Source organism: Plodia interpunctella, chromosome 5 (genome assembly GCF_027563975.2).
Source record: "Plodia interpunctella isolate USDA-ARS_2022_Savannah chromosome 5, ilPloInte3.2, whole genome shotgun sequence".
Taxonomy (NCBI): Eukaryota; Metazoa; Arthropoda; class Insecta; order Lepidoptera; family Pyralidae; genus Plodia; species Plodia interpunctella.
This window is the reverse complement of record NC_071298.1, coordinates 6,962,959-6,981,996: the sequence shown is the minus strand read 5'-3', so window position 1 is coordinate 6,981,996 and position 19,038 is coordinate 6,962,959. Positions and strand designations below refer to the sequence as shown.

The 19,038-nt window shown below is 34.3% G+C and overlaps 1 protein-coding gene across 6 annotated transcripts in view; it reads right to left on the bottom strand.

Moving 5' to 3' along the window:
* Positions 1-19,038, bottom strand: part of sick (sickie) — a 165,517-nt gene that overhangs the window by 108,156 nt on the left and 38,323 nt on the right. Inside the window, exon 1 of one of the 6 annotated variants that reach the window (XM_053745548.1) lies at positions 6,416-6,904. The exons of the other annotated variants lie outside the window; for them this stretch is intronic. Coding sequence (XP_053601523.1) covers positions 6,416-6,889 — 474 coding nt within the window. The 5' untranslated portion in view covers positions 6,890-6,904. Of the gene's footprint in view, positions 1-6,415; positions 6,905-19,038 lie in introns of those variants that run through there. 6 annotated transcript variants of the gene reach the window in all.

Below are 19,038 nucleotides of genomic sequence, written 5' to 3'. Positions count from 1 at the left end.
CTCTCCATCTATCCACATTCACATTCAACACCAAGGATAAAAATCCTTAATAGTGAGCATTATTACAGATGTTACTTAAATTCCTATCGTTTTTGTTCCCATAAACTATCTACTAACACTATCTACGAATACTATGGCTATATGATAAACATTGTTCAAACTCGCCTCAGGCTGCAGGCTATTGGCGTCGCGTATAAATCATCGTCGAAAAACAAACAGACAGTTTTCGATTAACTATAATTTGGTTACCAATATAAATCTAAATTAAAACGAACGCATTCAGACGTTCCTAATTGACACATCGGGTTACTGGACCGTGCACGGAAACTCAACTCCGAGCGTTGAATTGTGACAATCTGCATAGCTCTTGATTGGATATATTAAAATTCCAGTTTGATTGGAGAATTAAGCCTGTTTTACAAGGGTCTGGCCTACAAACCTATCCTAATCGACATAATTTTTGTTTATGCACGTTAGTGCATAAACAAAAGGATATTAATCCTACGCCCTAACTCTAGTATTCGGAATGATCTATGTTGGTTGGTACATCGATAAAGCTGGCACAATATTTAACCACGAGAATTTAAAATTAGAGTACCGTTAAAGAACGACAAATGAATGAATTTAATAACAATTTAATAAGAACAGAATTAGTTGAACCCACCCATTTTCTACACACAAAGAAAATGGGTGGGTTCAACTAATTCTGTTGTTATTAAATACATTCATTTTGAACAAAAATAAAAGATAAGACAGGGAATAAATCGCTAGTTTGACCAATGAGAGGCTAAAAACACAATTTTGGACAGGAGCCGGTTTTGACCGTCATTTTCCCGATAAAAAAAAAACAAAAGACTATATCCACCCTTCACAAGCGGTTTGGGTGAAAATGAGCGAGTTTTTCATGTCGCACGCGTTGAATGGAATATTACACGGGCACTCCAAATTCGACAGCGCGGAAAAAACAGAAAAACCAATTTACATCGACCGAGTCATATCCAATTTTGTGATATGTGAACGACGATTGAACAAATATGAGTTGTAAAGCATTTTAATATTTTAGGATATATTATCCTAAAATATCAAAATAATTCTGACAATGTTTACTTGCTGATGAGCAGGCATTGTTTAATGTTATTATATGAAATGAGTTAATTTAAGGAAAATTGAACATGATAACACAGAAACCACGCCGAATTGTAAATCTAATTCGGGAAGCCCCAGGCATCACGAACCCACCTGTCCGCGATTTGGACAAGCTAAATAACATTATAGTGCATAGAGATGACACTTACAAATAATACCTATATTTTTTAAAAACATTAAATGTTGTTAATACTTGAATCATTATTTCGTATTTTTATGTCAACATTATAAAACTATTTATGATGTTCAGTGAGCATCATGTAAAAAACTCAGTAGGTTGATGTTGACTCAACATGTAAGAACATTTTTAAATGATGTAAACATAATATATCTGGCATGTATAATAGTTAGAAATTAGCTACACACGGTCAATTATTTATATTTCACATATTTTCTGCGTTAAATCGAAATTTTACATAATCATAAATCAGTTTTAATCACTGAACTTGAACATTTGTTATATGTGATCTTAAATTAACAACACCTGCGGCAATTTTACTAGAATTCAATGATTGCATTTGAAATATCTGTTCCTGTTATTATATATCGATGGCAATAATGCTTGCGGCGTTTTTGACGTCACAACCGCGACTTGGATGTCAAACAATGTTTTTATATTGACAAGTTCAGTTGACATCGTGATTGTATCATTATAAACGCATAGCATCGGCATAAATAAACGAGTGCATCTAACAGTAGACTCATTATTTATAACATTTTGATTGCTTTTCCCTGACTTTTACATTTCCGTCCATTTTTGCGACATCACTGGTACATTGTGACGTGGAGATCAAAAAAGTGTCTGTAAAAGATATAAATATGCAATTTATCACCCAAACTTTAGAATATTAGTCTCATCGGGGGCTACGTTGCCGTCGGAATTTCGGGATAAAAGTATCTAATAGGTTATCTACAGATTACCTGTTAATATATTCTACCTGTTTACCATATTTCATTGAAATTCGGAACTTATACAACAATAGATTTTGCATAACTAACTTACTACGACAGCGGTCATATCTGCCTCCGACTGTACATCCAGACTTATTCATTCATGTCACACACAAAAACACATTGATAGGACCATATTTCAATATGTACAAAATCATTCATTAGCGTATGAATATATTAACCTTTGACAAAGCAAATATATTCGGCATTAATCTTAATATCCTTTAATTAACTGAGCATTCGACGGTAAAGTTACGAAAACAAATGCCATTTGCTTTAATCTTCATTCAAGCATGCAGTCGAGTTTGTTTTTTTTAACAATAGGTACTAGCAGATAAAATAAAATAATTTGGTAAACTGGGAAAAACATATAGTTTAGTCAGGCTATATATAATTTATGTTATTATTATTGATAAAAGACTTTGATATCTTTAATTTTTGTTCCATAAAAATCAATCACAATTCGAAATTCAAATTGTGTACCTAACTGAAAATGCTTTTTGACTTCCTCGCATAGCAAATGATTTTAGTCCGGGAGGCTCAACGTCTTACGAGAGCCCCTTGACTCCCCTACTTCCTTTGTATAATTAGCCGCTAATAAGTCCCTCTCTGAAATATTCAGTGAACTTGTGTTGCAAATGATGCTGTCAATAGCGATTAACGATCCCTCTATTGAAGTCCTTTGGGAAATCGCCGTTTCTATGGACCATTTCTTTGGCCCATTGACCATTATTAATTTATGTAATTGTTTAGGAAAACTACTAATACCTATTTTATTTATATATATAGATATATCATAGATAGAAGGGTATTGTCCAGCGGGCCCCGGGCTCCGACGCTCTACAGTTGTGGAAGAAATCGGCAAAACGCTCCTATGAGTAAAAAAGATGGGTATCGTTTAGGTTATTAATAAAATTCTAATGTTTGGTCTAGTTTGGTAGAAAAAAATCATTATTAGGAAGTTTTTCTGTGTCGTTTCTTTCTAGTTAAATAATTTTTCAAATAATACCTAACCACACTACGTGCATGTAAACGAAGTTGCGATCATAAATAGCTAGTTTGGTTTAGTTATACAATAAATTTTATTGATTTAGTTATAGGTGAATTTACATCTGCAAAACGTGTAATTAGTGTTTCTACTGAATCCATAAACCTCGGTTTACCAACCAAAACAAAATTAATCTCAATAAGAATCCGATGTAGTCATCCATCACTTCGTATATACATAAATAAAGTAGCCGAACATTTTATATGAGGGTGCATCACTGATGCACTCTAGAAAAACAATACGTCGTTGGGGAAAATGATAACTCCATGTGTAAACATTATTATTTCCTGCCCATTTGGAAGTAAATAAACCCAGTAATAAGGGAATCGAGAGAATGGGGTGACAAAACCTTTCTATATATTGAGATATTATAACAAGTTATTTTTGCTTAGGGAAAAAAAAACATGGAATAATTGAGTGGACTTTCTTTATTATTTATTGGAATAGAAAACAAGTGCGCCGTACTTTTTAATTTTATTTTTGACACAACTTTTTTTGCTATTACAGAGATCTTGTTCATTTAACGCACGACAAAACAAGATACAATATATCCGTGCAGTGAACTGCACAACAAGAATCCTGGTCCACCATCAAATTTTGCTTATCATAAATAATACATTGCCATCGGTACTAAAGCTACAAGTGAAACTTTATAACCATGATATAATTGTTGAGGAGTGCAAGCGTGCATCATCAGGTCATGTATCCTTATCCTTACATATTATATAACAAAGTCCTCTACCGCGTCTGTCTGTCTATTTTCAAAGTAAAGCATCCGAATTCAGTATGTCAAATGAAGTAACAAAATAACATCATCCCCGTCATTACGATCTCAAATTAACCCTATCACTAACAGGGAATCGTGACAGGCCTCGTAACACAACGTTCGATTTCTCATACATATTCACAAGTCCCCGGGACACTGGCATTAGAGCTGGATTAACCCTAAGGCAGAATAGGTAACTGCCTAAGGGCTCGGATCAATTAGGGGCCCCCGGATCGAGCACAAATAAAATTTAGTGATTTAAAATGAACAAAATTCACTAAAATGGTAATATTTTGCTGTAATTTCTGGAAGAGTTGAGCATCAGGCAATGCTGTGGACGCTATTTCCTAATTCCTATATCACTATACATGAAAAGAGATGACGAGTTTTATAAATGGCTGCAAAGGTGCTCCGAGAATTGCTTAGGCTTAGAGCCCACATGGAAAATCCGGCCCTGACTGACAAAGGAAAAGGGGAGATATGAGAGAGAAAATTTTGGACATTGTGTGCGCACCGCTTTATGAATATTTTCGTGCCTGTACTGAGGTATCATTTGTCAAATACACTGCTTGCCATTGTGTAAGAAATTCAATTATTAACACGCCTTTGTTGCGTGTCATGCAATGACAAACTTGTGGAATATATCACAAAGAGAAACCAGTTGTTTAATTTAAAATTTTAATCGAATTCAGGCCAAAACTTATATATACTCATACTATAAATGCGAAAGTTTGCCTGTCTATCTGTTCCGCTTTCACGGCTAAACCGCTGAACAGATTTTGATTAAATTAGTATTTTGATTAGTAGTTAAAGAGCCCTGTTCAAACATAGGCACACAGTTTTATTTTTCAATAATCAACCTCCGAATGACTAAATTAGCGAGTGAAATTTTGTATAAAAATCATTTTGAAAGATATCTCAATTGATTATCACACAAAAAAATTGGTCCTAGATATTTGTAATAGCTTGAGTAAATACAAAAACATAATTATGCTGTCAGAAGTATCTATTTGTTATATAAATATGTTCATAGCCTTCGCGAGAAGTGAAAAATCAAAACTTGATGGAAATAGTCCACAATATATAAGTTCCTAAGTACTCAATAAAATCGATGAACTCTTGCATTCCAAACTTTGCAAACAGAAAGAAGAAAATTCTCCTTGTACTTAATATAATTGGTTGGCAATTAAGAACAAGTTGAAGTCGCCACTCGACTGCCAATCTGCCAATGTTTAGACTGCAATAACTGGGAAGATATTCAGGCATTTCCATATGAAGAAATACGGGAAGGTATTTTTGTTTTGACCGCAAATTTTTCTATTATAGCATTTAAAGTTATAACAATTTTCACGCCTATTTATTTATATTTCTACCAGCTTTTGCCCACAACTTCGTATTTGAGTAAAAATCCGTTTCCCGTGGACATTTCAGGAAATCCCTTCTTCTACACTGTTCTAGGACACACCATCAAACTTCAGCTTTCTACGCCCAGTAGTTTCCGCTGTGCCTTGTCAGTCACTCAGTAACGGAAGAGTTTTATATATAGATACATAGATATGAGTGTAACTTTCTATTGTACTTATCTCAATATTTTGATGACACAAAATCCTAACATAAATTATAGTAGCAAGTGAGTTGCATTTTATTGGTGAAATGATAACATATATTAGAATGATTTTACACTGTTATAAAAGGCTATCAACCATCTTCATCTTTCCCCACATTTCCGCCTCAAGAAACAGAGAAATAAGGGCGACATGGAGATCCATATTGTCATATTTAGAACATTATATTTTGTGAACAAAATAACAAATTACTTCAACCTAATTTTATACCTCAGTCAGTATAAAGCATAAAGTATTAATTTAGTTATGTAGGATTTTTCATCTTGTTTCTTTATCAAAACAAAAATCAAGAACTATGACGAATTGACATCTTGAAATTGCAAAACTATAAACATTCATCGTAATATTATTAGTGCGTAGCAAAAATAAAGAAATCCATCAAACCTTATACCATAGCAAAACACTTCGGCAAGCGTGAATTAAGCAATTGTCTATTTTAAATTGAATTTCAAGAACTTTTCTCCGCCACAATAGCGTCCCTCAGCGGTATCACCTGGGGGTGCGTTTAGATTGAAATTTTCATTTTCGTCTAAAACTCTAACCCCTGAAACAACCCCTGTTAGCCACGCTCGAAGATTTGCATGCGCCATTTATATTTTTCAGTACTTACAAGTGCTTCATTTATAAAGGTGGAAGTTTTGCTGGTAGGGGTTTAAACTTTTGGAAAGAAAAAATAGCAAAAACTAATATTTTAATAGAACGTCGCGCAGTCAACGTTTGGGTAGACTTTCTCAATCTACAATTAAATAATTTTACATACGTACGTATGTACAGTTAGCATCAACAAACATATGTACAATGGTAGTCAAACTATTAATGTGATAGCAAATACATAAAAAGGGTATCAAATCGAAAACCAATTATTACCAGAGATCTTACCTCAATAGTGGTCTTTCCAGATGACTGCCATTTCATGAGATGCTCGCCCTTCAGGGACCATCCAGGTGCGTAACTGATGAGCCCCGCACCTCCCGCGGCCCCCGTTCCCGCTGCCTTCCCATTACAATCTCCCGCCTCCGTTTTCGACTTCTTGGGGCTCGTAGGAAGCCGAAAAAACCCATGCATCTTGCAACTTTTCGATGGGGAGAAGAAAAATGAACTCTTTTTAGGCGATTTTTCTTGTTCGCTTTTAGATCCCGATGCGGTCTCTTCGACCGGCGCATCTTGTATTTCACTTTCCGTGGAGGTAGTCGGTTTGGGCCCAGAATTTTCGTCAGCGACAAATAAAAGCGTTCGTTGCACAAAAGGCGTTGCTTTATTGTAGAACTCGTAAGGTTCGGGCACTTTGAAAGTGGTCGGTATTGTTGTTCGATGTGATTTTGAAAAACGGCGCTCCATGTATTTTCTTGCCATATCATTAGAATTTAGTTTATTTGTTAACTTCTATTCATTACTTATGAGCTGACAACAAATTGTAATCTGAACACTTGTTTCAATTTTAAAGGTAAAAATCTATGGCTTCATCTCAGAGTACATAATATAACAAAGCTAATCTGACTCTTTTGAGTAGGTTTGACGAAATCCACATTCTTTTGGACTTATCAATATTTATAATAAAATAACTGCTAGTTTAATGTACTTACTTGTGTATTGTTAAAGTTAACGCTCGTATGTTGTTATTAGCATAGGCATTTCTTTAAAAATTGAGTGAGAAATTATAAAAGTAACAAAGTTATCAGTGCTTCATATCGACGTGTCTCATCTCCTTTCCAGTACCGGTATTATCCCTGAAACTCGACGGGTTGCAATTTTCACGCGAAAGCCTCCAGCGATCGATCGCTGCGTGGGTAAACACTGCCGCCCTAACCTTATGCGTGCCCAATGCGAGTGCACCTGCTGGCGTCTTTATTACAATGACATCAAAGTCCATAATTTCCAAACTTGTAGTGATAATGAATTTGTTTAATTTGTCTTGGGTAGAAACTTCACGATCAGAGTTTTGGATTCAGAGTTGCGAGGCGGTGCAAACACGGGAATGCTAACCGCTGCTAGTTTTAAGTTTAATGTTTTAACCCAGTTATGAGACAATGCAAAGTTTGCATTGTTTCGTTATTTTGTTGATCTTTTATAAATATACTACAGCACCCCTGATCAATTAGAAGCATATGCTTGATCGTACGTATGCATACTTAAAGTACGAGTACATAAGATGTGGCCTAATTTGGTACAGTGACTTAGTTGAGTTGATCTAGTTAATCTTGAATAACAATTCGAAATGATTGAATAAATATTATTTAATAGTAATAAGAATAATGAAATCTAAGATGCTCCATAAATAAAAAAAATTAGGCATGTAATTTCGTGCAAGAACCATCAACATAACAATTGCACTCCAAACTCGGAAATAAAACACTTTTATTTTCACTTGACGAAGGCGGTATGATTAATTTCCTCTAATATTTAACACGGCATAATTTCCGAAACAAAGGGAGTAAAATAACATATGTACATATTTGTGAAAGAAATACACGTAACCACAATGTATTTTATTTACGTTAGTTTTTGTTGTTTTGTTTTTTACGCTTTACGTTTCGTACGCGTGATACCAAATAGAGAGGGTTCTCTATTTAGTATCACGCATACGAAACTAAAATCAACTACAAATAAGACTATTGTTATTTCAGTAGTAATGATTATAGTGGTTTATATATATAACTTATTTTAGGTTATTTTAATGTCATAATTTTTTAAAAGACAAGTTGCAGATTTTTTTTCTCAAACAATGTCCTTCGAAAGGCGAGTAAAAACCGCCAGACAGCTATGCCAACAGATCTGATATTAAGTCAATGTCACGTCTCTATAGTAGGTTTTATTCTGTGTACATACAACACTACATAAGATACGACATCGACTTACAGTTAGCCAGATCACGTCTACCATATAGAAATTAAGGAACTTAGCAGTACGAAGATATGTATGATCTAGTATACCGTTATTGATAATAATAATATGCGAAAATTGAACTTATAGTATGTCGGTGTAGCGTTGTGAATCGTGACTGCGATTATCTGTGTCGACACAGGCGGTCAATCGCCTATAAGCCGGACCTCGCATGACCCTTATTTTGGCATCACATATTTTCAAATCGTGGATATTCTTTTATGAATAAATATTTAATTATTAAATAAGTATGCAACCGTAATACAATTTATTAATTATTCAGAATACGTTATATTGCTTGTTAATTTAAGTCCTTAGTTATGTCAGCATTATTATAATGTTGCAATGTTGATCATGCAAAAGCGTAGGGACGTACTGGACGTTGCGAATGGTGCGATGTTTTTAAGAGGATTTTTTTAATTGGTCCTAAATTTACACCTTTTTTGGATATGGAATAATTCTCTTAAAGTCAATATAAATAATACTATATTTATTGTAGTGCCTAAAAACCACACTATTCATCCATAGATTCATAACTTCATGTCCCTTCTACTTTTTCTTGAAGAAACATCGCCCTTTCCCTGCTTCCCCGGTCCTTTGATAGGGTCCCGAGGGCGCGGGGGAATTATTACATTTCGATGACATGACGAATTCAAGATGACATGCGGAGTTCCCTACACACTTGACTTGTTACACATTAGTATTCTATAAAGTAAAAAAAATATTCTAATACACGTTTTTAAAAGTACTATAGTACTGTGCAGACTTGCATTCAGTTAAAAAATATCTTGGTTTAATAGTAAAACTCACAATTTAGCTATAGCAGTTATAGTCAATGAACAAACGATATGCAGGTTTAATAACTGTCATAAAATATTAAAATTCCTAAAATAATTAAAAAAACAAATGCCGACAAAAAATGACATTTTCTTAGAAGTTTACGTTTCAAAATAAAAGATGTATTCTACAAACGGGCGTTACAAGAATTTCTCTACTTCTGGCTGTCTTCAAAGAGTGTTTCGTATTTCCTGTGTATTTCCGAATACAATAAGATAGTGTTAAAAATAAACATGTGGGTATATTGTCAAGTTCGCGCTTGGATGTGGGGTGCGTTTATTTCTGACACAACATCCTAACGGAGCTTTAAATGCGACAAAGATGCGCAACGCAGTGCGTTGTCACAATATCAAACGTACAGATATACGTGTGACGTTATCGCGTGATGTCGTTATGATCCGTTATATACTTATAATAATATAAAGACGGAATGTCGGAACGGATGTCTATTTGTCAAGCTTTTACGGCAAAATTGGTGGGATGATTTGATGAAATTTGAAATAAAGTTCATTAATTATATTCAAAATTTCATCAAAATAACGATAGCGTATGTTTAAACTTGGCTCGCAAAATATAACAGCCAATATTTCATATACATATACGTGTAGCGTCCCATGTCGCATGGCGTAGTGTACTGCAACCGCGGCGTAGCTAGGACACCGGGTTAGCCGCTGCATTATTACTATCCTATTTATTTAGTTGACATCTACCAAGCGACGGTTAAATAGTTCGTTGAACTGTGATTGGAACATTACTGTTTCATGGACTATTGGGAGTGATTTAATTTACTTGTTAGTCTCATACAAAGTTCTTTTTATTTAACACTAGCGAACCGTCCCGGCTTCGCTCGGGTAAAACCATAATAAATTAAACACCTAAACCTTCCACTTCAAATTATTTTATTAAACTATACGCATGTAAAAATCATATCTCGACATGATATTTTAGTTACATGATTTCTTAAATATATTCGATTCGAGTCCCCGCATGAGGAAACACCACATTGTGAAAAAATCTTTATTAAAAATTGCAATTTTTATAAAATTGGAAATGGTGACATAGACGAAACTTTTACACGTGCCACCATTATAATTAAGCTGGTGTGTAAGTCAGACCAAATTAAGTTAGGGACGAGCCGCCGGGGCTCCGGGTCTACCGGGGTCTACGTGCCGCGGCCTGTCACCGGGATGTAATTATGTGACTCGGGGAAATATTATACTTTCACTCTGCGGTGGTCGGTGGGTTACCTGTCGTCGTGTTAATGTCGATTCTGCTAAAAGAAATAGGGTAGTTGCAATCAAGTCAATTAGCTACTTTCGTTCTAGTCAAATCAGATATTTTCAATAACAAAAACTTATATGGTCGTCATGATTTTTGGAGTCAAAATGCATTCCAAATTAATTATTTGTAATGAGAATAAAAAAATAGTATATACCACGTAATTAATAAAACTGATCAATGAAAGTGACATTTAATTATTGGTTTTTGTAATTTAAAAATTTGTTTTAATTATTTTTTAATCCCCGATACAAAAAAGGGGTGTTATAAGTTTAACGTGTCTGTCTGTGTATCTGCGTATCTGTCTGTGAGTGTTCTTCGTCATGTTTCATGAAAATCGGTTCAGCCGCTCAAAAGTTGTAGCGAAATGAATATTGAAAGTCAAGGTTTTTTTTATTTGTCTAACTAATAAACTTGATACCCAGTCCATTAGCCAATTTAGATACTTTTTTTCATGTGCCAAAACAAAAAATATCTAGAGCCATGTTGGAGTCATAAAGCGTTTTAATTATACTTTGATGAGAACCAAAAAATACTTAATGTTACTATACATAAAATTAATCAAAGTGACATTTGCTTATCATATTTCGTGATATGAGTGCATTTATTTTACTATTTTCTCTACTACTTTTTTTACTTACACAGGCCTAGGCCACTATACTTACCCTATTATTTTTAACAGTAGCTCTTATTAGCTCGGAATAAGAACTACACCCTTCCATTCGCCTTATGTCCGCCATTGTTTTCTTTTCATATTTATTTACCTTCTTCTTGTAACATAAATACAATAAAGACAAATTTTATTGAAATAATGAAATCTCGTGTGTCAATTAATTAATGTGTCAATTAATGTGTCATTATGGTGTTGGCATTTTTTATCTATGGCTTAATTATATTGCGTTGTTAGCTGCTAATACAGGCTAACTTACCTCTTTCAATGTTTAATAGATACTTAATCAGCTCATTCTATAATTTATCAAAAAAGTTTTCTATTTCAGGATACAATCTATCGAAATACCTTATTAATCTTTCCTTTTTTTCTTAAAATCAATTTATCACGGGTTTAGACAGCATTCGAAAAAATAGACATTCCACAGGGAACATCATTTCTTATTACTGATAAAAGTTAAAAGTCCATAGTTACTGACCTAAATAATCTGACACCTTAATTAATAGGGAGGGTGTAAATAACTAGCAACTAAATTAAGGAGGAAACCGTAGGGACGTTGTCATAAGCTAAACGATACCATAACGTCTTCCCATGAGTTATGACCAGGCGGTAAGTAGGATAAACATAGCCGACCATTATTAAAAGAACCAGTTGACTATTCTTTTAATTTTTCGGAATTCTATGCTGTGTGTATATCTTACGTTGTTAAATAGAGTTAGCATAGAATCAAAATGTTGAGATTTTCATTGGAAATCAAAAGCATTTGGTGTCAATCAATAACATATATTCACATCACATTATCAATAACAGAATCATTTAGGTACTTACAGTTTTTTCATTAAAATAGTTAATGGTTTACTTACAGTATTCCCATTTAAATATTTTAATGGAACTGTAAGTAAATGATTCATTAAATATTAAAATTAATAGCCTCCTCGCTTGTACACAATTATTAAACATTCCAGACCAGCCAGTCTAGTAACTATTAAATTGAGGTAGTGAATGTCGGCAAAAGAATCATCAACAAACTGACAGTTGACAGCTGTCAGTGGAAATAATCGGTGACGTAAAAATAAGCAAGTTATTTAACAGTAGTACATTTTTTGAATAATAACGATTGATTTATAACGAAATACTAAATTGTAAACTAGATATTATGGATAGGTAAAGAACTTTAATTATAATTTAGATGGCATTAGATTTAAAACGATTATTTGCCTCAAGCATGAATTATCTATAAGAATCGCCTTAACAATACAAAAGAGAATGTAGCAATAACTACTTTCGTCATGGCAAGTTCGGGAAACAGATGCTACTATAAATAGGTATAAATCTAGAATAGGTATAATGACTTTCAAAGTCTACTGTGCCCATTAATATGGATGTGCAATGATCTGTCTACTGTAATATAATGTATGCGCAGCCGCATTACTTCAAATCAACGCGTGATCAAAATGCAAATAGCGCCCTTTGCTGACCGGCAGGGCAGCGGCAATTATGACATTATCGAGCGCAAAGTAAGGGGTGACCTGTAGTCTATGGACGTGTGAATTGCCTATTCATTGTAATTTCTTGTATGTGCGAAAATTATTATAGTTTGGGAATATGTTGCGTAACTATTTTCAGCTGTTGTACATCAACATTACCAAACTCAGCGTGATATTTTTAAATCATAACTACGCACCGACAATAACGAAAATCGACTTAAACAACATGCTGCCAAGAAAATTGTTGAATCGAAATAAGAAAAAAATACTGTGTAAAATGAGAAGCTGAAAATTTTAAATAACAACACACAATCAATAAATGAAATGGATGAGAAAATAACCTGAAAGCGGACTGTATAAAGTTTCAAATTAACATTCCTAGCAAAGAAATCCCGATTCAATTTTCTAGTTTCCTTTTGCCGATACAATCACGTTGAGATAATAAATGGAGTACAAATTAAATTCGACGCCCCTTATGGCAAAACGGAAGTAATCGAAGAAGAAAAATTGCTACACGGTTAGGCATTGATCTTTTTTATTCAATTATTATTAAACAACGTTTTTAATAATATTTTTATTTTAAGGAGGAAAAAGTAAAAAGGTTTCTTTTGCTAATTTATTGTAAACTAGCTGCAAGTAGGGGCTTCTCTCCCGCAGGATTTTTGGGATAAAAGGTACAGTTAGGTTAAATTCGTCACATATCTATACATAAAACGTCTTGCTGATATACATATGCACCTTATGTTGATGGAATTAAAATACAAATTCTACTTCATAGTCGTATTCCTCATGAGGATTATAGTCATTAAGTGCAATGAAACACACAACAAATTTCTTGGCATTAATAGAGTGGTTTGCCATTGCCTTCTCCACTTCACACACAAGTTATAATAATCAACCAGTGTGCAGGTTTCCTCACGATGTTTTTCCTTCACCGGAAGCAAGTGGTGGTCGATGAAAACTACTATACATGAGTCAGATTGGTATACAAACTCATGTGGCACGAGTAGGATTCGAACCTGGGACGACCTCTAGGTCCACAGGCGGGCGTCCTAACCATTACACCACCACCGCTACAAATTAATCAAACTATAATTAACGGTTTAATGTTCTGGCTGGAAATGCGGCAGTCAAGTCCGGTCTGTGTGTCGCATCCGCTTCCCTGTTTACACAGAGCTATCTTTGTATTGTGTAACTCTGGGTTACACCCACAGCTAAATAGAGAGTGTGCGTAGAATGAATAGGTAACTTATTTTTATGATGACAGAATGGTGGCCTAGGATAGAAAAAACAGTATCGAAAGGCCAGCAGCAGGATGGGAGTAGAAGATGTCAACAAAGTCGTAGGTCGTACATGGATTAGATTAACACGGAGTGAAGAAGGTTGGAGGTAGAAGGAGGCCAAGCAGTGGGCAGAAAGGGTGAGATGATTATGATGTTGATATTTGGAAGGACAGCTCAACGTTTTCTAGTGAAAAGATAAAAAATGCCTTATCATGCCAAGCCATTGAGTTTAAAACTTTTTTACCAAGCGTAAAGAAATAAAATGCACTGAAACTGTAATAAAATACATGGGTACATCCTTAGATTTGGAATCGGGATTTGGTCTAAAAGTTTGTTTTCCCTAGTGATTCACCGGGATAGCCCTGCGAGGCTCGCCGCATTCATGTTGCCATGACAACTCTTGAGACAATTCTCTCTTTCAAAGGGGTCAATAAACCCAATTTTATTGGTAATTATTTGGTTTATTTTAACACAGAAAATTTTTCTATAAAAGAAAACAATGATATCGAAAAATTACTCTAGATGAAAATGGCGGAAAATTTTGAATAATATTAATTTATGCCATATTTATTTATGCCTAACGTTACGTTTTTTTACTTCCTTACGTTAAAATTCTCTTTTCAATGTTTATCTAAGCACACAAGAATTATGAGTTTGCATCATTGGAAAATTAATATAAATAAGACAAATGCTGACTAGTATTAAATTTGCCATCTCTCATCTTGTTGAAACAATCAAAGTCAATATTAAATTAATAAATAAACGATTGTTTGGTGCGGGCATTGCGTGCTCAAGTAAGGATTAAGGCGACTACATACGGCGTATAGGGGCGGGTACGGGAAAGGGGGGAGGGTGGGGACTAATCGCCTCTGACATGTTCCTGATGGAACCACGTCTGACACGCGCTTTACAGATTTACATTTCAGACATTTTACAAAATCCGAATAATGAGTTACCTCTAGTTAAAGATACGCATCAAAAACCGTTTTTTTATAGTATTGGACATACGAGCAAACATCTCAACCCATGGACCCCAGCAACCATGACTGTGCTTGCGAATTCGATGTATAATGTATGCGAATTCGATAATAAGTGAGCATGGATAGGATGGCAGCATATAATATCGGTCGATTGGATGACCAATAAGAAGAATATTCTAGCGTCACTTACCAAAACCTTGCTTCGGTGGTATTATATATTCGTTGAAAGGTTATTGCTTAGCATTAGGTTGTATTGTGTCAACAAATGTAATTTTGAGTACAAAAACTTGTATAAATTAACTAAAAAGTTGCGTAAACATTCATATTTCAGGTGGCACGGGATGTCTCACGACTTATTACATAATTGTTGTTATCAAGAGCCTCCCTCGTTGTCATTAGCGATAAAATGTACAAAGTTTTGTTTCGCCTGGTTTGTAATAAACTTGCCGATTTTGTGATAAATGAAAGTTGTTAACTTAGTCCACCGTGGGGGAACAAAATATACTGCAATGTTGCAATTAATTAAGCTCTCCCTGTTGTGAATTCGGAATTGACATGTTGTTATCTAATTACGATTTCTAAGTGCGTCCACAAATTTGTCGTATAATTGATGTGCTTCTAGCTATCATAATGAAATACAGATTTATAATGCTTTTAGTTTGTATGTATGTACCCTTGTGGAACAACCAATAAGCTGAGCTATCTCAAGCTAGTTATTGTAGTTTATTACGTGTTGAGACATGTAAACAACTACTGTACTCTGAACTCGCCATAGATTTTTATCACTTGAAAAATATAAAAATACCTACAAAGCATCATTGCCGAAAGTACCTAAAATTGTAGTACTAATAACAAAAAATTCCGCCTATTTAGAAAAAAAAACTTCACCAAGACACAATTCTACAGTACAGAACAGAATAAAATTATCTTGTCAGTTCACTTATCGAGACATTTGTACTACAGAGTTCTTACTTACAATAAAAAAACATTGTATGCATAAGTTAAGATTTAAAAAAAAACACGTCTTTCCAAAAACATTTCAAATCACTTCACCATAAAGTGTACTTCTAAATTTCTAATATCACATACTACGAAAGTTCGTAGCGTAAAACAACTTCGTAGGCAGTTTCCCGCCTAAACTCAAAGGCTTTCGCGGGCGGTTCACGGCCGTGCTTCCGACGGTACGACCGGCACTCGACTGGGGCGGATCGATGCCGCCCTACACTCCCGCGGGGATGCAGATGCAAGGATCACGTACAGCGCCTGGATGTGCCAACTGCCTCTGGTGTTGGACGATTATTTTCTTTTTTTATTATTATTTTCAGCCAGGACGAGATAGTGAACGGCTCTATATTTTATTTTCTGTTTTTATTTTTTACGTACACTAGGTATCTAACAGATGAAAGCGGTACTTAGTATAGTTTGAGAAAGTAGTTATGTGTAGCCAGCTTTACCTTTTATTTTAATACAGATTCGATAAAAACTATTTTGTTCTTTGGTGCAGTTATTATTTTTAATTCTTTTCGCAGTTCGCAACAAAATTTGGTATCCGTTGTTTCGGCAGGAATATGTCTATTATTCGTTTTAATTATACAAAAGAAAAAATAATAAAATCTTAACAGTTATTATCAAATAAAAATTAAATAACCGGATGCCAAAGCTTCGAACAATCTAATTTCGTACATGTTCGAAGTTAGTGAAATCTTACTACCAAAGCAAAGTTCCGAATAAGATTCGGTTTTAATTTTGCTTGCGTCTCATTAGTCGTCTAGACGATCGCATTCACATTAGCCGGTATGGAAACATCTTGCCTCGCTTCATTTCTTATCGTTTGACTTACGATTTAAATGAGGAAATCCAATGAGATTTTGTCAGTATGTAAACGGCAAGTAGGTATATAAAAAATATTTAAAACGTAAACTAAATTTCACCACAGTAACTTGTTGAAAATCGCCCATTGAATTGTATAAAAACTTTTTTTCCCAATTTTTAAATTACAGTTGGTCTAAGTAAATAATATGTTAAAGTGAGTAAGCAGAATTATTTGCATTTAACCAATCAAATTCTATAGCAATGATCCAGTTTAAAACTTTAATAGTAGGTTACATATAAGCACTATTCGTTGTTGGATATTTTTCTTGTGATAATTTTTTTGTGACAATTGTAGTACACTGTCACATCTGTACAGTATTGTAGCTGTGCAGCAACGAATTGAATAACTTCGGGAAGATTCACGTATTCAGCTCTAAAGTACGACGGCCCATCTATTTGAAGCGACTGTCCCTTTGAAGGTAAGATTGAGTTACTCACAGCAGCGGTAGAGCGGATTGCCTTTTTTATCACCGAGACTTACCGAATACATTGCACATGCATGAGTATTTGAATATTTAATACATGCACGAAAGTTATATATTAATGTAAAATTTATTTCACAATATGTAATTTTTAATTTATTTCTATGAATTTAATTCAGTTCAATCATTATTTTGACAGTCACCTTGGGATCAGTGAGAGAAGAGAAAAAAATGAAATAAAAGCTATCGAAAAGTGAAATGTAAAAAATAATTATTTAACAAAATAATCTTGTAACAAGAATCATAATCAAATTCAATTATCATACATAAAATCATTATTAAAGAAAATATATAGATTGTTATACAATTTATTATTATTCCTAATACATACATATGTACTTGCAGATCTTGTTTAAAATTACAAAAGATAATTGCATTTGTACAAATCAAATACAAGATATAAACGTATAGGTATAAACTTTACATATTATATGAAGAGCAACTATGCATTTGCGCAAAGCCTTCTCCACAGAGGGGTCCTTTAAAGGCTAAAGCTAAAAGGATTGTTTCAGTTGCAGGTGGGTTTCCAACAGATTTCACTGAGATATTGTACCTTTCGCCTCAGTATTATTGGATGCGATCTCGCTCGCTCCGCTGCTCGGTGCACTCGGTAGGAAAAAAGAAAAATTGGATCGTTATGTGCCAAATAATATGAGTGGCTATTTCTATAATCCGTTGTTTCGTATTGAAGGGTTTCCGTAGTCTTTATTGATACATTTTTCAAAGTAAATCAGTCATTATAGTACATATATACCTCGCAATTTCGTGCATTTTACCTAATCAGTGTTAATTATCGACTCATAATTTTATAGATTGAAAACTCAAACGAAAGTTTATTGCGCGCTTGTGCAAATTAAAAATGTTATCAAGACACTTTTAAGTAATTTGATTCGAGCAGCCACAGACTTCATCATATTAGCGATCCGTATCCTCAAACCCCCTTAGTTAATCACTAACAACATCCGACGCCTGTGATTTCCTCCGACAGCAACTTTTGACTGATTGGGCCATTTTTAGCCTGGAAGCTGGAAGGGCCGCCCGCGCCGCCCGACGTACCAGAATAGCACGATCATACTAATTATCGCCCCTGTCATCCATCAGCTAGGGGGATCTAGATAAATTCAACGACAATTTATATGAAATCTTACGCCAGTCTTAATTTAAAATATTAATTTTATTCGAAAGTGACAATATGTCTGTAATAATTTACTCGTGTTGACTTTGTTTTGCTCGAGTTTGAGTAGAACAAAGTTCTTCTGATGACAAATATTATATAGATAAAAGTCATAATTGATAAATACATATCATTTCCAGTTGAAAAACTATAAATGAGAGGTGTACACTTAGTTTCAACTTCTGAATCCATAAAGTATCACTGCAAACTATTGTAATAACGATACATTGGCATTGCGATGTGTCCGGCTGTACACGAGTAGATTCTATAAGTAGCAATAACAATACTTTATAATAACTGTCGCACAAATCCCTGGCAATTGGCAATAGGTTAAATAAGTCCGTAGTTGTTTAAAAATAGATAAGATTTACGATCCACAATAACCAAATAATAGCATACAGGATAATCTTGAGGCAATGTTGCCATTCTCCACGTATAGGTATTTTATATTTTTATAAAGCTACATGTGCTTTATGTTATCGATAACTTAATTATTTTGGGAAAATGTATGACATACATATATAACATTGGCCGAATTAAAATGTTGCTTTGTGTTTCA